This window comes from Falco punctatus (genome assembly GCF_963210335.1).
Source record: "Falco punctatus genome assembly, chromosome: 15".
Classification (NCBI taxonomy): domain Eukaryota; kingdom Metazoa; phylum Chordata; class Aves; order Falconiformes; family Falconidae; genus Falco; species Falco punctatus.
Window position 1 is genome coordinate 3,726,645 of NC_137595.1, and position 21,222 is coordinate 3,747,866.

General features: G+C 37.7%; 1 protein-coding gene across 5 annotated transcripts in view; it reads left to right on the forward strand.

Annotated features, from left to right (window-relative positions):
- Positions 1-21,222, forward strand: part of DACH2 (dachshund family transcription factor 2) — a gene marked incomplete at its 5' end in the record, with an annotated part of 310,315 nt that overhangs the window by 220,676 nt on the left and 68,417 nt on the right. For all 5 annotated transcript variants that reach the window (XM_080365637.1, XM_080365633.1, XM_080365635.1 and 2 more), the window contains 2 exons: positions 16,952-17,107; positions 19,908-20,080. In XM_080365637.1, the coding sequence (XP_080221763.1) occupies positions 16,952-17,107; positions 19,908-20,080 (329 nt within the window). The remainder of the gene's footprint in view (positions 1-16,951; positions 17,108-19,907; positions 20,081-21,222) is intronic.

Consider the following 21,222-nt stretch of genomic DNA (forward strand, 5'->3'; position numbering starts at 1 on the left):
TCCCCGGTCAGTTCTCCCTGCACTGCTCTGGCCTCTCTCCAGATGATTCATATCCTGCCCGTTCCCAGCCCAACACAATGCTTCGGTCAAGGCCGAGGCAGTGCTCGGTGCACGTGTACAACAGGATAGGGAGGGAGAATTTCTCCCAGTCATGCATACAGCTATCTTGTATAAACGTGAGAAACTTACTCTACTGACATTTCCCGGAAGCAAGGTACTGCTGACCTGTGGTCACCTGCAGTCTGCTGTAGCGGCTAGATGTTCGTTGGGGTTTGTTGTTTTTTGTTATTGTTATTTGTTGTTTTGTTTTGTTGGTGTTTGGTTTTTGGGGTTTTTTTGTTTGTTTTTTTGCTGGAGAGCTACACGGGCAGGCAAACCCCATTCTGAATTTGTGAGGATGGCTATTCCAGCTTTTCATCTATCCTGACCATTTTTTCACGTTATATCTCTTCTAAATGTTCACAAAGGTTTAGATAAATTCAATAAAGATCCAGAGTTTTGGATAGATTGGTTAATGCTGCTATGAATGCTTATGGTAGAGAGTCCAACATACTAACATCTGCCCTTGAATGGGAAGCATTTCATTCTGGTGAGTTTGGCCATTTTATAGCTCATTTTATCCTTACAGGTTGACTGGAGGTACATTCTGAAGGTAAATTAAAATTGATAGTTGAAGCTGAAAATCAACATTTCCTGTTTAGATCATGTGCATTTTTTAAGCTGTACAGAGCTATCTGCAATTAATGTTCTTTGTTGTATATCTTCTGTATTTACAGTATATTTGACAATAAAACCTTTTTTGACATTTAATCAGTAGCAGAGTTGTTCCGCTCTCATTATATATTCATGAACTTTATCACCAAGACAAGACATAAATGTTAAGCTTGCCTTTAAGATCAGACATGCATTGATATTTAAAAACTAGAAAATTGGGTGGGGTGGTGTCTGCTCTACATTTGCTCAATACAAAAATGAGAACAGATTCTTCTTTTCAAGGTGCTCAGGCTACTGTAAGGATAGAGACAAGTGAAACTTTGGGACTAGTGAAACTTCCAGCATACCTGTATAAGAGCTGTATATTCAAATACTAATGTCATGGGACATGAGAGGCTGCTTTTTCTCCTTTTCCTGTAAGACATATAATATTAGTTTAATTGTGATTTATTTTCTCATATTTCAGATAGAAATTGGAAAAGCAGTAGGAAGAAGTGTCTTGCAAGTTCCTATGGATCTGTTTTCTGATTGACTGTCTCTTAAGAATTTGATGTAAGGGGGATTTTGGCATTTCGTCCTTGAGAAATATTCCCACTCGTTTGCAGCACCTCTTGAATTTTTCTTGATTTTGACAAAGCAGGTACTTTTTGGAAGTTGAATCTAACTTTATTCTCTTCCTCTGTAAAATCTTAGATCCTGGGAGAAAAGTCCTTTAGAAAACACTATAATATAGCATGAGAAATATTTTTAATTTCATTTTTTATTAATAACAAATGTATCTGGTTATATACTGTATGTTAAAGAACATTTCTGTGTTATTGAGAGATTGAACTTTAATAGAAAAATACTATCTAAACAGAAGGGCATCTGCATGAAACTTGTACGTGTCTTTTATTTAGGATAATCTCTAATGAGCCTCTCTGAATTTAAACTGAGTGATTCTGTCTGTAGAAGAAACATTTGCATTGCCCTATTGCTAGTGACTGATACTGATTTTCTATCCAACTCTAGCAGCTCTTCTTTCTTTGAAACTGCCTTGAATAATTGCAGCCCAAATTGTGCCCCTATACAACGTAAATGGAAAATCCAAGTCATCAGATAGCGGTGAATCTTCAGTTTGGATTTTAAAAAAACCTTTATTTATTAGATGTGTTATTGTACTGAAATAAATGGTTGATGTAGTTTTACAACATCTCACCTTCAAAATTTAATCATCTACAAATGCCATTCATTTTTCATAAGCTCCTTCCATTCTAATATGATTCATTAAATATCCTCCTCTTTTTTTTTTTTCTCCCCCCCCCCCCCGCCCCCTGCTGTTTTTTCATCTATTTTGGATGTAGATTCCAGGTATTTATTTCCCCTCTGTCTTAACGTATGTTTAGATTCCAGGTATTTATTTCCCCTCTGTCTTATTGTATGGTATGGTTGATGTAAAAATATTTTAAGATAATGTTCATATTATTTAAATAATTTCAAAGTCAAAAGTTTTAAATTGCAGATCTATTCTGCTGTAATGTGCTTCTTACAGATTTGTCCTGGATTTTTTGTTGAGGCTGATTACTTTACTTTTGAAAAAAAATAAAAAGGTATTTTCAGTATCCTCAGTATCCTTATAACATATGTTATTTACAAAACATGTAATTTAGAAAATTCCCCTGTAGACAGGAGCTTCTCCAGCATGCAGCAGAAGGTTTGCAACTGGTAGAAAGCTGCACAATCCCACTCCCCAGCAGGAGGGTACTTCCCATGCTGATGGAAAAAGTGACCCTGGCAGAAGGGATGTGTTACTTTACTCTCCGTGGTTGGTTGTAGCTGCCGAATGGCTCTGAGTCACAGTGCTTTGGGAATAAGGCAATTTCCCTTCATCCTGCTTTTGAGCGTATGTTTTGCACAGTCATCAAGAGGCTCTGTGGGTTTACATGGCTTTTTTTCTGATTCAGTGTGTGCATTGGTAAAGAGGGAAGTTAGGAGGCTCAAGATATGCTTTTTTTAAGGGTTACTGGTAGCCAGTAGCCTGTCTGCAGATGCTGGTATTTCCTCTCCTGTTTATGTCTGCAGTTGAATGTAGTTTGAATTCAGGGAATGAACTTGACACTTGAAGTGTATGTGTGGCAGCACATGAGGTATGTGACAGTAGCATGGTCTAGATAGACAATTGCCTCTCAGCTCCTCTATTTTTACTTATCTTAATTGTATACATGCAGTAACTTCTAATTCAATTAAGACTAGCAATATTCTACATTAGCTTGTCTGTCAAAATCTGTGCAGTATACTATAAAGAAGTCTTTAGTTTGGTAATATCAATTTAACAAGGTTTAGCTCATTAACCTTGACACCAGCAGTGCTGGAGAGAGGAACCTTTTGATATTGTTGTTCTCAGCATATACCAGGGAGCTCTGAAAATCTGTTGAAATCTGTGGCTATTATCCCCAGCCATCAGCTAGAGCTGTGTGTTAGCTCCTTTATGCAAATACCCCACAGTAAACCACAAATTACATCTTTTCAAGTCAACTTTATAGATTAGGGTGGCGTTTATTCAGAAAAACTTTTTTTTCCATTAGGAACTTTCTGTGGTTTTTAGGTGGTCCTTTAACAGCATTGCGGCTCTTTCCTGTGTTTCATCTTTCAGATACATACCATTCCAACATCACTTTTAACAAGCTTACCTGGTGTGGCATATGAGTATTTGTGGTAACGTTTTAGTATGCTAAGTAAGATAGTAATTTCAGAAATACTTCTTCAGTTACTTCTTTCTGCCTTTTGCTTTTCTACTTCCGAGCGATCACAGTTGTCTTGGTAATAGTGGCATTGTTTAGCTTTGCAATCTTATATAATAGTGCTGTATGTATGTACCAGTAGACAACAGGGAAATGAGCGATCATTTAAAAGTAGGGTACAAATAAATAAAGAAAAAACTCTAGCAGTCAGAAAGCAGTTGTTTATTGTATACTCACTTTTATACTCAAATTGGATGTGTCTTGAGTTCCAGAACTGAGACGAGGTAAAGCAGAACTCATGTTTAGCCTCATAATACAGCTGTAATCACAGAGGCGTTTGAAAAACAGCGAGGAGGGGTTCTATAAAAATGCAGCATATTTTCTTAGGAACAGCTTCACTTAATCCCTTGCAGTCATTGTGAGTCTGTCACATTTTATGATTCGGGGATGGGATTTTGATGTAAAGAGAATTAGCAGCCACCTCTGAGGAAGGGATATATGAAATGGAAGAAAAAGAAGATGGACTGAGACAAATGTTTTAATGTGGAAGTGGGAAAAAGATGCAAGACAAACATGCCAAACAGAATATTTCATTTTCAGCTCTTTGTCCTATTCATGCCAGTGTAAAATTTTTCATGTGTTCATTTCTGGTTTATCACCTGCCTTTCCTTTGTAGCTTGCTCAGTCAGCAGCTGCCTTCTGCTGCCTTTTAGGTTATGGAAGTGTTTTTGGAACTGCAACCTGTTCTGTGCCCAGTAACCTGTTGAAGTTAGGGAGCAGTTTTGATCCTTTTTTTCTTCTTGCCTGTGCTTCAGTGGGTCACTGTCTGGATTTTGGTCTTGCCACTGCATTGCAGTTTCTGCCCATTCTGAAAATCCCCCCTGACCGTTTTCCTCCTGCCTGGCCAGAGTGCGTGGCCAGCGGTGCCATCGCTGTGGGTGAGGGCCAGGGGACATGCTGAGACGTAAGATCAGGCAAGTCCTGCAGTGGGTTTCTCCAAAGCAAAATAAAAGGCAAGTGCTGGGGTTGGGCATCGTTGGCTACAGCAATGCTGACGTGGTCAGGAGCACCTACAGGGATGTGTATTTGGGCTTTGTTTGAGAGCGCTCAACCCTGTGTGATCCCAGGGGGTGGAGGCTGCCAACGTGAGTGTGGGTAAGTGTGTCCAGCTGTGGGGCAGGTGTGAGAAAGCAGGCATTTGTTCCAGTGAAAAACCAAAGCTCTGCTCAATGTGCCTTGTTTAACGTGTGCACTGTACACGGTCAGCCACAAGATTAAAGATTAACTTGGAATAGTTAGATAAAGTGTCAAGCCAGAAGATGGGCAGCAAATAATTTTGCTCATTACAATGTTAACGAGAAGGGGGTTCAGTAAAATACCAGATGTGTAATACATGCAATTTGAATGTTGCAGACTAATAAAAAAAATCATTGTTTGAACTCTATGTTAAAAACTTTTGTTGTATGAAGGACCAGTTAACCTCAGCCAAATTTTCAGCTTCAGCAAGACAAAACAAGGTAGATTTAAACTTGAGTATAAACTGTTTGGAGGTTTTTGTTCTTCTGACACCTTTGCCTCATAAAAAGTGACCTATTTTTTGTCTTCTGTAGAAGTCTGATCCAAAATGAAAAAGTACATTAGATAAAGCTAAACTGAAATTTTGGTTGACTTTTAGTAGCAGGGAAGAGTACAGTGTTGAGGTTAAGAAAGGCTTTTTCATATGCAAAATATCAAGAGGAGGCATTGTACTTTGCGGAAGTTCTGTGAGTTTGAAAAGGAATAATTTCAAGTGTTTTCGGCTTTGAGGATCTACAATACAAAGCAACTATGTTGAAAACTCATGCTACAAAATAAATACATTAAATTGTCATTCTTTTTAAGACACAACATTTTTCTTCCAAAATTTCCCCAGATCTCTTCTGTGTGTAAGAGCTGGGCTTTGGCTTCATCTAAAGAGCCTTTTTCAAGTAATCAATAAAATAATTTGTTAAAATAGCTGAAGGTAATGTGGATGCAGGAAAAAATACAATTTTATGAAGTCTTTCATGTCAGACCTCATTCAAATAGAATCACCTACATATGAAAGCAAAAAATTCACGTGGTAGGTAGCTAGGCAGATATGTTTGTAAGCCAGCACTGCATCTGTAAATACTGGTTTTCTTTCTGAAAGGAATCTTACGTTATTTGATATTTCTGAAAAACTATGTTAGAATCTTGCATGAAACATATATAGTGGCGTTTCTTGTGGCAAATGTGAGGTTTGTGTGTTTATGTTAAACTATGTGAGTGCACATTTTTCTAAGTGTGAACGTATCTCAATATATTTGAAAGAACTAGAAATCAGACTTACAGATGTGTGCCTTCTGATTTGGAGGTTTGTAGTCTGACCATGTTCACCCTAGATTTAAATACATTTCAAGGTATTCAAGCTTGATTACTTTGCCTCACCTGAACAATGTAGCTTAGAAATAAGGTTTTTATCTGGGTAGCTGTCTTCATATTGTATTTATGACTAAAAGTCTTGCAAATGATAAGAGCTGTTGTAGAGTAAAATGCATATTTTTTGCAGTTTCAAGACATTTCACTTGAAGTTTTTTGACCAGTATTTTTAAAAGCTAGCACATTAAAACCAGTGGAAGTCCAGCTGCAGAATGAGGGGCTGGACTTTTAAAGAATCCAAAGTTGAGGGGGTTCATGCACTGGGGTTTGTTTGACGAATTACATGGATAAAGGATATTTACAGGATAAGACACTGAATATAGGTATGAAAGGCATCTAGAATTGTAACGATCAAGGCTCCCTGTAGCATTGAGGGAGGCAGAAGCCTTCATCCTTTTTGGTCAAAACCACAAAACTAGCACCAGTGTTACATAGCACTGCCAAATGGGGAGCTGTGGCACAGACACTGAGCCATAGGTGTGCTCAATGCACATTGCTCTTTAAAAATCTTAACAGCGAGTATATTTTTTTTCTTCTTTTTTGTAACTGAAAACTGCGTAGACTCTCAGAAGTGAAAATCATATATTCAAGCTTCCCAAACTAAAAAGCTTAGGGAAGAGTGTATTTGTCATTATGTTTAATTTGCACATACCTCACCAAAGAAAAGGCCAGGGGAGCTAGGCTGAGAACACAGCTGTACAGGCAGCTCAACTAATTGCCTCTCCATCCTCAACCTCATTTATCTTCATTTCTTCCCAATTATACCAAATTATCAATAGTCTCTGTTGCATCAGAGTCTTAATCCCCTTTATTCAGGCAGCATTAGATAGTGGCAGATGAATTCTTGGAGGGAGTCAGGGTAAACAGCCATGAAATGCCACCTCTGGCAGATGGCATTGCTCACAAGAAATGTGACAAAACATTTGGAATTTGTTACTAGGCATTGGTATGAGAAGGCAAGCTGTCAATATTTTTTTAAATGATAATCAAGGTGGTGCATACTTACACCACAAGCAGAAATGAATCCTGTCCAAAACCTCAAGCTTAGTTAAGTTCAGCTTGGCACTGTGCTGTTGTATTTTGTTGCTGAAGCCTCTCGCTTTTTCTTCTTAAGAAATATTTTCACTTTCTCTGGTATTAATATCAACATTTTAATAAAGTTTGTTCTGATTATAGTTGTTATTTATGGGTGTACCCAGAAAGTAATACTGATTTCAAGATAGAGAATGTCCTTTACGCAGTAACAAATTTAGTATGTATTTTCTTGAATAGTTTCTTTGGCACTGTTGGTCCTTTCCTAGAGGTTTGATCCTGCTCCTTAGAGAAGCTAATGCAAAGTGCCCACTGAGATTCATTGAGAGTTGCACTAAAGATGAGAGCACCCAATGGCTAGGTTTGCTGAATGAGAAAAATATTCTGAAAATCAAATATTGATTGATTACGTAAGATGTCTGAGTGCTGTGGTAAGTGTATATTCAGCTACTACTATGAGCTTTAAAGGAAGTATGATGTTGGCTGCTAATATAGTTCAGGATTTTTTTGCATGTTATTTTTAGACTGACATTAAATGAAACACAGTAGATGTCACTGCTGACCTTTTATGTGAATTAGGTTTACTCACAGGCTCTCCTGGTTTTGGCAGCATTCTAAATTTTTTGGAAGTTGGTAATAACTTAGTGCAGGGAATCAAATGCCAGATACAGAAAACAGTGCATCTTCAGAATCGGTAGATACCTTGCCAGTGTTTCCCATACTGACCCAGCTTGTTGGAACTGTGCAAGTGTCTGCACTTCCTGACCCTTCATGGAAACGGGCTTCTGACAGTAAATCTCTGAGAGCCTCTACAGACATTCAGCTTCAGCACAGAAGGATGTTAGGCATCCCTCTTGCAACCTCTCATTCTCTAGTAAAATATCCAGTGTCTTTGAGTTCTGTGTAGATGCTTCAAATTACCAGGGGTTTGGAAGGTTGTCCAAATGTGTATGTATACAGTGCCAAAGACTGTGTTTAATTCTTTCAAGCCATACTTTATATTACACAGAGTTCTTTCAGTATTAGGAGGTTTTGAAAAGATTATAAGTACATAATTCGTTTATGTCACTACAGATTAACTCGGAAGATTACAATTTGTAACTTCAACTGTTCATAATTATTTCAAAGAAATAGTAAATAATAAATAGTTGAAACTTGAATGATCTGATTTTGTACTGTAGCGTTACCTATCTGCTGTGGATGTCAAGATGTTCTCAAAACGTCTCAGTTGTTTTGCTAAGTTGTTAAATATGGGAAAATATTAAGTAATTAAAAAATAAAAACAAAATCAAAAAAGGCTTGGTTTGTGATGAGTGATGGTGTCAATGATTATCATCGCTGGAATACAAATCCCAGTTCCTTGCTTGCTGGCTGCAGTTCTTGAGTTTAGAAGGATGCATGTTTTATCCTTTCTGGCAGGCAGCCCTACAAACTGTGTTCAAGATCTGAAAGTTAAGCTGTTTTATTTCTGGCTTGTGCATCATCAACAGTAATAAAAACATGACAGACCAATATTTTGACCTCATTTCCCTCTGTGAAATGTATGTGTTTCTGAAGACAGACTTTGGTCCTGCAGTAGAAAGCAGTTAATTTTTTTGTTGATGGTCCTAAAGCAGAAGAGATACCATGTTCTAATAGAGTATTCTTATCTTTGTACAGAAAAATAACTAGTGATAAAGTCATATGCTTATTACTAAAAATGCTAGCAATAGGCATCGGGGGTGCAGAAGGGAGCAGATCAGTTGTGCAAGAATGAACCATAGTCTTGTGGTTACATTTCACAGCAATACTGACCATTTAAAGGCTGTCCTCGCTTTTGCGTCCCCCCACATCTTGCCTGTTGAAATGATCAGTGCAGATTTTTGTAAGCCCTTTTGTAAGCCTTACACTTTTGATAAGTGTAAGATTTTGTCAAAAGCACGTTCTGTAAGCTGTCAGGAGTAGGGGTCTCCCCGACCCAACTTCCCAGTAAGAATGCGAAGTTACATTGTCTGCTCCCTAGCTCAAACTTGCTGAGGTTCCTTACTGCACTACTTCAAGTGACAGAGAATAGAGGTCATTTATTCCCTCTTGGGAAAGGGGCTGCATATGCTTTTGACATGGACGTAGATCCAAAAGGGTCTGCCTTCTGAAGTCCCTCATTCCAAGAATAATGCTACACATTGCATAGAAGAAACTGAATAGGGTTTTATTACTTACTACTTCATGCACTGCAAGAACTAGGAGACATGACAGGAAGGCAGCAAATGCCAGGTTAATCCCCCAAACACACCTGCGAATCCCGAGGTAGTTTTTCATACGGTGCATAGGCAAGCTCCTATACTCCTTGCTACAGGGTATTGTAGCCATGTAGATATGCAAAAACCTGACATCCAGTTAATTTAGTGGAAGAAAAGGCTATTAAAAGTTACTAAATTCAAGGAAAATACCTCTGTTTCAGGATGTTCCTAATCCATAAATTGTTGGGAGATTTTTTTGTGGGTTTGTAGGTTTTCTCTGCATTTAAATTCTTCAGTAAGCATTGCTTTGGGCCCTAGTGGGAGAGAAGGTGCTCGGCTCGATGGGCGGTAGCTGTGCCCCGTCATTCTGGGAGCCTTTATTCCTTACTTGTATTGCCCCTCCCTCCTGCGATATCACAGCTAATTTCCATTTAGGAAGCGATAGCTATCTAACTGTTGATACAAAGATCACAAGCTTTTCCCTTCCCCCTCCCCTTCACTATCACATGGTATCTATCAGGCAACAAGGAAGCAAAGGCTTCATTTATTAATTATCAGAGTGTTTCTCCAGTGTGTCACATTCCTTCCTGGCCAAGAAGCAACTTGTTTTGATTCGTACTTATGCACAACTAAGTTAGCAAAAGAAGAGGAAAATGGATACAGGTAGCTAACGTGAAGAAGGGCTTTTGATTTTTAGTGCATTTTAATGCAAATTATTATGATAGTTTGTATCTAACTTTCTATACATGTGATGCTTCATCTTGCTAAACCTAACTTTAATACGGGGTGGTTTGATGGTGTAAGTTGAATCAAATGATCTATTGAGAAGTGTTTGGTATTTTGAGTTTAAATGAAAATATTGCCACTTTGAGAAGTTTGTGTTTTTATCAAACTAGTCCCTTACATATTGCATTTTATTATTTCCCTGCATCTCTTTGTTTTGCAACATTTTCCCCATTTTTTAATATTAGTTACTTGATAAAAAAGCCATCCATCTTTTAGCAGTTGTCTGCATAAGACTGTTTTGTTGAAAAGTTTTGTTGCTGTAGCCAGTAGTTCCTCTACACTGGTCTCAGAAAGCAGGAGAAAACTCTCTGTCTTATTTTAGTAGCCATCAGCATTTCTGTGTGTATAATTTGAAGGGATGGATGTCCCAGTCTGTTAGAGAGAGAATAGGTTTTGCACTCTTAGCAGTCTTCGACACTCAGCACCTGATTGTAACTGTGGGATTTTGGTTTGCCTGGACAGGCCCGTTGTAGAACAGCCTTTCTTTCCAAGGCAGCTGACATTCCGGTATTGTGCTTTATAAGCACTGTAATCACTGATCATAATTTGGGAACCTTAGGACACGTTTCATTTACCACCTTATTTCTTTTTCTCTGTTCATTTTAAAGGAAGCAATTGATGGTTTTGGAGGGATGGTTCAGTTCCTAAATAAATATTACATCTCTGCTTTTATCTTGTAAAAAAGTATCCTCCTGGAATTAATCATTCTTAATTAAATTGGCATCAAATATTCAGATGTATTCCTAGTTATCTTGAGTATCCTGTTTGCTGTGAAATAAACTTTGCTTTTGCTGTCATTAAGACTTTTCAAAAAGTTTAGAAATTACATACAGATTTCAGATGCCTTCTTACTGCATAATTATCAACAGATTACTTCACCTAAGTTCTGACAGACATATTTTTTAAGTATGACTGACTGATGGACAGATTGGGAATTGCTGAATTAATGGGCACATTTCAAAGCTTTGGCAGGGCTAAGCAGTAATTACATCTGCTGAACCACTTGATAAGTTTTTGGAAGTAGCCCAGTAAAGCCATCACTGGATTTCTTGAGTTTTAATATCTTACCCTACACACTCTCATGGCTCTCTTGTAGGGCGCAATCCAGAAGTTGATACAGCCGAATACACATAGCTAAACAAATCAATGCATTAAGGCTTTAAATGCATTGCAAATCTTCCATTTAGCTTTTCAGCTCAGTGTCATGCTTTTGGGGGCTGATTAAAAATCTCATTCCTATTTTAAAGTAAGAAATTTTATTTGTAATAGGCGACCACAGGAAGTGTCCACACTTGCGTGGGCTCCGTAAATATCATCTACTGCCAATATCAGGGACAGAATTTAGGGTTAAATGGGTCGTAATCCTGACCCAGAACAGTTTTACGGTTTTCCGACAGGCAAGTGACAGTTTACCAGGAGTATAACCTGGGTGGTATCTTTCTGTTCTTACTGTAATGAGAATCTCAGTTTATCAAGTAGGATAGAAATTGTTTTCTGCTTAATAGTCTCTTCCTGGGCCATTCAAATGCTGATGCCATGAAAAGAGTGGACAGAAAGTTGTAGGCTGAAGGCTGAAGTGTGTAGGCTCCGTTTTCAGCAGAGGATATTCTGTGTTGGCCAAAAAAATGACCATTTTCCCCAGTATCGTGGTGAGATGAGGATATTGGTAAATTACAAAAATAATCCAAAAAATCAAAACCAAAAACCACAAAACCCAAACGAAACAAAAATAACAACAACAAAAAAATGAAACAAACAAAAAAGGCAAAAAATCTGGACCACCTGAAAACACTGGGGCTGGGAATACTGTCACACAGGCCCAGTTTGTTTTAGGAGTACTGGGGTTCTAGGTAAGCCGAAACATTTCAAAGGCCATGAGTAAGTGCTGGACACTTACTAAAGAAGTTAGAGGTGATGAATACTTGAAAATTACCAGTGCTGAAATAGCAGTGCACTGAATACTTTTTTCTTTGCAGATCATGTTATGCCTAATATGCCCAACAGCATGAAAAATGTGTTTAAAAATAATTTTAGAATAAAATTGGATGGTGAAGATGGTATTGCTTTTAACAATTTGAGTTCAATTTTTCAGAAATGTATCACAACAAAAAATAAAATGACAGACACAGATTGCAAGAGTGTGGCTGTTCAATTCAAAGGAACCTCTGACAGAGTGGATTTCATTTAGCTAGACCAGATAGTTTTAAGGCTGATAAAATGAATTTTAAACCAAATGAAAAGAAACTGTCACCAAATGGAACTTTCATTATTTTCTGGAGATCTTTCAATACCTAAAACCACAACACTTAATTTAATTGTCACAAATGTATCTTCACCCCAAAAAGTTTTTTGGATTCTGTTTGGAAAAACACAAATGCACAGAGAGGTAGAGAGTTACAAAATTACTGAAACCAAAGACGGGTGAGTAGCAGCATTTTCAGAAAAATGAAGCTGAGGTTCTCACTGCATTTTATTCGACTAAACAAAATTTAAATGGAGGCACTTTGCTTACTGACATGTACATGATTGTAAATGCCCCTGCAGTGGGTCTGGGGGTACCGTGTGTCTCATCAACAGCACGTGTAGCTATTGCTTAGGCTGATTTGCCCTGCTTGTCCGTGCTACCTGTGATTCAGCTCCCTGGGCATCTGAACTCATCTGAATTCACTGTTCATAGGGACTTGGAAACAGAGACATACAGAATTTGGCCACTGGACTGTAAAATGGCATTAAGGGAATGCTTACCTCTCACCGCATTTTAATTTAGAAGTGAATGGAGTGGGGTTGGTTCGTTTTACTTGTGCTTAGTTGGACATAAGTGCAATTCATGCACTCATTAAAAAGTTCTGTCAAAGAAGCTGGTAAGATGGGCAAATACCAGACTTTTAATTATTAAGTGTATCATAAATAACTCTTTCTCTTACCAAATCCACGTTGAGTCCATCTTTATCTGTGCCCTTTGAAACATGTGCTGCGTTTCCATGTAAGCGTGTGCAGTGCGGGCAGTCTGGCCTTTTTTCTCATCTAGATTTTGCATTTAGCTGCCGATCTGAAAGCAGAACCATACACCAACATTTGCTACGTGGCCTGAACCGGATGGTTGAAGCAGGCCAGAGCTTTTTTAGCTGCTTTGCTGGGCAGCCAGTGCATTCTGCAGGCTTTTAGGATGGCTAGCCAGCTGATACCTTGCCTTTCCCTTCCCGCCCCAGCGTGCTGTGCTAAGGAAACCGCAGTCTCAGTGCTCGCTGCTGACAAGCGTCAGGAGCTCGGGAAGATGGAGGTTCTTGTCTCTCTTGCCCTTTTTTAATGCTGAGTACAATCTGTTCTGGGACAAGATCAGCTAGAATGCAAACAAGATAAGGAAAAATTACCTTTTTGTCCTTTAGTTTTATCTGTTGGAGAGAAGGTCATATGGATAGTGGGTAATAGTGTTAAATGTAAAGCTTTTTGTAAAGTGTATAAATGATGTATTGGCATTTTGACAAATCAACAGATTTCTGAGTGCTCTAATACTATTCCTATGACACTTATGAATCAAGTTACTTATATTTTAAAATGAAATATTCTTTCTCATTTAAAACGAATAAAAAGCTGTATTTCCCTTCATACACAAGCGGTAAGTCCCATTGCTGTTTTCTGTTATCTCTTTCTCCTTAGTGTTGTATGTTTGCTTTCTTCCATTTTTTTTCTCCTTTTTTCACATATACTTAAACAAAATTACCTGAAATCTATCTCTATATGCAGTAGTATGGATCATTGTTTAATTTTAGACTCCTTATCTGCTATATTAAAAACAATTAGAGCCTTCGCTAGCTTAGTATGGACAAAAAAATTATTTTTTCCTAATACAAATTTCTTCAAAGACCAAACCTTTTGAATGTAATGAGAGAAGAAAATTTTGTGTCTCATATTTTTTTTCCCTGTTGTGTATTGCGTGGTTCATATCACAAAGTTTCATTTTTAGTTTCACCCGTAAGCTCATCATACCAAAGGCAGGACTTAGAATCAAAACACGACCTCTTTGCCTTATTGATGGCACCTGTTTGGACAAAAACTGGTGGTCAACCAAAATCTCCTGAAAAATTGTGACTAAACTTAAATTTGAAGTATTAACAAGGATTTACTTGCTGTAGAACACTTTCAATTGTTATGTTAAGAAAGAAGTTGAAAGTATGCATTGATACGTATCTGTGTTGAATATGATATGCTGATATGCTGCCAACTGTGTTACTAATTAAGACAATGTGTATGCTCAAAAATAAACTTTTCTAGAGTTGCATGACAGTACAAGGATTGAGTGTATTACCATAGGTTTGCATTTTACATATTTGGTTTATAATGTGAATCTAGTTCTGGCTTACTATTAATTAATATGTAATTTTTTCATACTGTACGGGAATAGATATTGCAGGGAAGGATGCAAGTTTTCTTTTACAACTATTCTTGTTTAGCTGTGCAAAGGGACTGTGGGTAGGATAAATTGAAAGTGTCTATGGTAATAGAGCACAGGAGTAGGACCCGTGAGACCTGACTTCTCTTCCAGTTTCACCATTAGCTTACCAGGTAATGTGGAGGAAGTTGCTTCATAATTCTGCACCTCAACTTTCCCACTTGGAGATAATCATACTGCCCTTATGAAACACTTCACAATTGAACAGTTCTAGGTAAGAAGTTGTAATTATTACTTTCTTTTAGAGAGACTTGCTACTACATAGCATATGCAGTCCAGGTTAAATGATGAAGCTGTTATCTATGTGGTATAGTGCAGACTACAGGATACATTTCATTTAACGTGCACTTTTATTATACATCATATGCTCAGCAGTATTTTTTTTCTTTCTCTAAGGAGAAGTGATAGGGAACATAAGAATACAGGAATGGTCTGTAGAGATAAGTGTATTGCAATTTATTCTTGTGTTGCTGGCACTGAATACTGGAGCAGATTTACAAGTGGAATTTGCAGGGAAAAAAGTTATTATTGTCCCCATCTGCAGGGAAAACTGGTCCAGTGATTTGGACTGTACAACATAATTTAAATTCATTTTCCTGTTCCATTGCAGGTTTCCTGTATTTCCTTAAGCAAGTCACTTTTCTTTGCTGTGCAATTCTCCATCTGTAAAATACAAATAATTGTACTTCCCTATGTTGCAAAGCTGGGCACAGAAAGCTGGTAGGGCACTCTGATACTACAGCTTCAGGGCCACAGAAGTATGGTGGGTAGGTGCACAAGGCTTTGGAAAGATAGGAGAAGCTTCCAGAAGTAAATAAACGAGCTAAGAGTTTAGACCACCTGTGCCTGGGTTTGGAAGTACTGGAAAAGAACAAACGGGGTGAGGGAGACTTTTAGATAAATAGTGCAGTGTTCTGTTTTCATTCAGAAACCTCTGACAAACTTTCTTGTGCCCAATTCTTGTGGCCATTGCCCTGGTACATGAAGTTACATGTACAAAAACTTATTTCTAAGCAAAAAAATTGATTCTCAGGTACGTCATGTGTTTTTTCAGGAAGAATAAAGTGTAAATGTTAAATTTACAGAAAAAGCATATGGAGAAAAGTCACGTGGTAAACTCGAATACTAAACATTTCCTCAGAAAATCTTTTTTAAATTACACATTTAACTTAAGGAATACTTTACCAAATAATACCACCTCTGTTTTACAGTAGTTAAAGTGAACGAACTTCTATACTAAGTATCAGTCAAATGTTATTTGAAAGAGCTGATATACAGTATATTTAATAACAAAGATGCTGACACAGCCGTAACTGTAGTACTTCTTCTAATTACTGCACTATGCCATGTTATATTATATCACATAGTATAATTTAGTGTATCTTTCTTTGTCAATGTATTACTCATCATTTTACAAATTACAAATCTTTTATAGGAAGGTAATTCATAGTTGGACATAGTGCTAAAATGATGGAGTGTTTTCCTTTTTTCTGAATCATTGATCTTTCAAACTTTTGCATTTAGCAGTATTAATCATGTTTATTAGCTAAGTGTTGTCATAAAGAATGGAATTTTTCCGTTACTTTCATGTTCAATTAAAATGTTTTTTGCTTTCTGCCTCTGTGCTGCATCACAGTAATCTATTTACTTATTCTAATTGAAATTCTTGTTCATAAATCCAAAACAAAGTCAATACTGCAGTTACACGTTTTCATAACAATCTATAATCTAATTGAAAATGTGGGGCGTACCTGAGAAGGAGGGAGTGTACTTAAAATACCTTTTTACTCTATAAATGTTCAATCTAACTTTTTAAGGTGTTTTGTTTTGTGGACCAGATGTATTTTGGTATTCACTAACATGGTCTACTTCACTGCTGTTTAAAAGGAACTTGCTATTCAAGTGTGAACGACAATCTGTAAAATTGCTGCAGAACACCCTATTTTCAGAAGACCAAATATACTCTAGAGCAAACACGAGTGCTTAGTTTGCTATACTGTGTTTTTGTTGTGGACAGTAATTACTGTACATAATAGATATCTGGATTCTTAAAATTTAAATCTCTGAATACCGATGATTTCCACGCCCAACCTAATGCCCAACACTGCTAGTGAGCACTGGCGTGAGCGAGCAGCGGAGTGCCTCTCCAGTGAGATTAACAGTAATGAGGGACCTGACGAGCCCGAGGGTTGGACACCTGTTAGTCTCTGGCAGGGACTGGGTGGCCTGATTGCCTTTGATAGCAGGAGATTGTGGTTCAGTGTCTCAGATGTTCCCTTTCTGCCTGATTTACTTAATTGTGACTGATGTTTACTTGGGTGATGTTATCCTTAACCATCTAGCTTTTCCTGTTTCCAGAAACCAGTGTTACGAAAGTAGATGATGCTGCAAGTTTCTAATCATATTTTCTGCCTGATGCGGATTAAATTATTTCATTTTTTAAAAAAAAATCAGTTAGAGGTTTCAGGTGCTGTGCTTGTGTTAGGTGCTTAGCTATGGTAAAGAGTATTATAGCGCTTTGCTAACCAAGCAAAATGTCTTTTAAAGAGAAGTGTATGCCATTTATGCTTGCTTTCTACCCTGTTTTGCAGGTGGGAGTGAATCCTCCTGGGATAAAGACAAGCTTCAGTCTCCCATTACAACAGGATCACAGCACAGCATTGGTCATCCCACACTGTCAGGGCAGTCGAGCCTTGGAAGTGCGCACCCACTCAGTCCTCTCCAGCAGAATCACCTGCTCACCAACAGTACGTACCGTGCTCTTGCAGGGGAAAAAAAGGAAGAAAAAAGTACATGGGGCCCTACTTGGAGGCTGGGCTTGCATTCCTTCCCAGCCTCCTGGAGGTGGGGGAAATGGGTGGGAGACATGAGCAACAGGAGGGTCAGTCCTCCCGCTGTGCTGTCTGCTGCGCTTGCACATCATGTGCAAACCACCCTATTTGAACAGTCACCCACTGTTGCGTAGTCCTTAATTAATACTTCCATGGCTTGGACTGAAAGGGAAAATAACTGTAAAGCTTAACATTTAAGCTATGTGACAAAATTCTACTTCAGGTGAAAATGTGAACCACAAAATAAAAATACGAAAGCCAGGAATAAATGCAAAGTGTCTAGTTAAAAACGAGCAGAAGCAATCCCTCTGCCTTGTTCTGCCTTGTGCTTTACAGATGTGGGCAAGGTCATCCATTGAATCCAGGTATCCAAAGACACTTAAATAAAATGATACAGGTAAAGTTTGGATTTGGAGCTTAAACCCATCTCTTTAAACCCTTCTCTTTTCCTTGCCTTAGGATGGGAACAGGTGGAAAGCCAGCAGTTCCCCCTCTCCTTTGCACCCAAAGAGGGAAGGAAGGGAAGGGAAGGTTATTCCAAGAAAAATGTTCAGGATTAATATTTTAAAAATTAGTGAGAAGTGAAGTTAATTCTAACAGATGATGATGGATGAAAAATGAAAATCTCTGTTTCTGAATTCTTGTTGTTTGTTTAAGCTCTTCATCCTCAGGAGTTTTGAAAGTTGATTTTTGGTGTTAGTTTTAATGGATGAATCAAATTTTTGCTCCTTACACTGATCTAGGAGCAGATAGCTCCTGGTTACCTGTGTAGGGCCCAGACTCAAACAAATGAAAGCTATTGAAATGACCCTACAATATGGGTCTGCTTGGTTCATGGGAAGGTGTGGACCTGAGCATTTTGGGTCAAGTGTCAGTGGTTAAGAATCACCAGGACTAAAATTCACTGTAATTTATCATTTCATTTTATATTCTTGCATAATTTAATACCTGTATGTATTTGACGTGCAGTGATATTATGTTCTTTGCTGTTAAAGAAAAGTTTAAAAGTGTTTTCCAGTAGATTTTGTAGTAGGCAAATGTCTATAGGCTATTAAAGGGTTTATGGAATGTCAGACATTGTGTCCAATGATTTGCAAGTGTAGGATATATTTTCTTCATAGTCCTACAAAATGTTTGACGGATTGTGTCTTAAAACTGGTGATGTGCTGTTAAATTCTGTTTGTAGTTTGCATTTAGTTTGCATGTCAATTGGACTTTAAGTAGACATACAACTCAGTGTGGCCAGATGGTGTCTGGGAGTTTTGGAACTCTATAGAGCATGAGGGAAGATTATTGGGCTGTTAAGGGAGATATGCAGGGGAACAAAGGCTTATGAATGTGAGCACTGAAGGGGTTTGTCAGCATGGTTTAAAGTGAAGGGAGATGTACGTGGGCTTTGCTTATTACCTATCATAACTAATACTGGCATGGATCATAATATAAAATATATAGTGAATCACAAGACATCACAGTTGTTGATCATGATATACTCAAGCTAAACAGAAATAGTGTGGGAGCTCAGAATGCGTACAATTCTGCCTTTCATGGTGGGGGCAGTAGTGTTTTTATATTGCTGTAGTCAAATTGTATTGGAATAACATAAGCTATATCAGTCAATGATATTTTTTATTGTGGGTTCTGTCATATACCAAAATGGTGACTGGCCTTCTTATTTAAACGAGTTAAGATAGAGCCAAAAGTTAAAAAACTTCTAGAAATAGTTAATGTGAATAGCATATGGTTATAACTAGCTTTATGATTATGTTATTTGCTACTTGTACCTGAATTTTTTAGTGACAATTTCTAATCTAAATTTCATTAAGAAAAATGATAACACATTTTGTCTGGCAGAATGAGTCCTATTTTTTCTGAAAAAAATAATTTTGGGTGCCCAAAGATAGCTGTCTTCAAGTGGTCTCTAAATAAATCTTAAAAGCAAAATAACCTGAAACGATTTTTTTCAGTGAATTGGTGTCTTGGTCTTCCTTTCCGTTGTACTCGTTATTAAATACAACAAGTAATACACATGCTGAAATAAATGTTAATGAAACATGAAAATCCAATTTTTGCTAGCAGTAACATCACCTTTTTGGCAATGTCAAGAACTGCAAGTTGGCCCAAATGATTTTCCTAGCTTCTTAAGTTGTTTGATATCCATAGCAGAAGACTATTTAAACTCACTTTTTGGAAATTAAAACCTCTGGCAACAATTTTAACCTCTCATTACATGTTCCAGTTCACAGGCTGTATGGTAGTTGAGTAGTGCCTGTAGTCCAGCACGCAGCTTCCTGTGATCAGGTAGTCCTGATAGAAAAATCTAGTCTCAGATTGCTGTGTATGTGGAGGAATCATAGTGAGAGGACTTGGTAGGAGTATATTGTCAGATAAAATTCTTAATAAATGTTAGTCTGATGTGCTGGAAAAACATGCAAATATCTGCATGTTTTGTGCTTTTTTTTCTTTGTTGTTCTTAATAAAGAGATCAATGCAGTTGTATTACTTTAGAGCTGTATTATATGTGTAATACAAACATTACAGCCTTCTCTGTAATTGTCTGCAAAGACAATTATTCCCTGTGCAACATTAAAATTATTAACACATAGTAATACTGAGTTTGACTAGTCAATGTTCCAGTAGAATATAGACTCTAAAAATTAAGGTGTTGGGTTATAAAATAAGGGACTGACGCGTATAACCTGCCCATGCTCTCTTTTAGGGATAGACCTGCCGTTTATGATGATGCCCCACCCTCTGCTTCCCGTCAGCCTACCTCCCGCTTCGGTTGCAATGGCAATGAATCAGATGAACCACCTCAATACCATAGCTAACATGGCTGCAGCAGCCCAAATGCACAGTCCTCTTTCCAGGGCAGGGGCCTCTGTTATAAAGGTAAGAGTCATCTATGAGACTTCAAAAAAATAGCTTTTTGTGGCTAACAAAATCATTCACAGTGGCTTTCTTAAGGAAGATAACTGAGAGGCAGTGAGCTTGTGCTGCCTATGGTACACCTGGTCTGCTGTTCCTGACAGTGCTTCAGCCTGAGGAAATACCCACGAGTACAGTCAAGAAGTTAAGATGCTCTGCTCTATCTACAAATCTGTAATGTAATTAAAAACAGATACAAACACTCGCTAGAGGCTAGGGGAATAAGCAGTGCTGCATCTGGTAAAGCTCAAAAGCTATTCTAAAATGTTGTTTAAAATCAAACTTAATGTTACACTTAAAAGGGAATGCTATGGAACATAACAGCAACTCCAGGGCAGTGCAATTCCAGAACAAGTTGATAGCAGAGAAAATCATCAGAAGTAGCTTAGTGAGTATAGTCTTTAGTGGCCACACCGAAATTTCCTTCCAGCTGGATAAAACATGTTTATGCTCTGGAAAGGCTTCTTTCTGATAGCCTCTCCAAGCAGGTTGTTAAGAAATTTTTGTGCCTGTGTTGAGAGCTGAAGTCCTGCCACACGCTGAAAAAATATGTCAAGACAAGAAATTTTCAAAGTAGAAGGACATGTGAAAGATTTGTGCCGTGGGATTCTCTAAAACACAGTGTGTCCTCTTGGGCAAAAATGAAAGGTTTTATCAATCTAACTTCTGTGTGTGTTTGCACCCACGTGCACATTTCTGTTGACAAAACAAAATTTTGACAGCTTTGAAAGATAGTTATTTTAGTCTATTTGTCTTTATTTTTAAGTATATGAATCTGTAGAGCTATCTGTTCTGGAAAGTACATGTCTTTTTTTTATATATTTATGCTCGTTTACATTCACATATCCCCATCATTCTGGAATCCCAAAGTTCTAAGTTACTTTGTTCTAATAATTTGCACTGATTTAATGAACTTGATCTCTCGTGTTTTTATTGTAAAACATCTTAATTATAAAATACCATAACTTTATCATTGAGAAAGTTGCTGTTGTCAATATTACAGACTAGCTGTGCAAACAGATTAGTTCGGATTGCCTTGTACTTTCTATTGTCACAGCCTGCCACTGCAGGAATTTCTGTTTCTACATCAAGCAGGGGAAGAAACA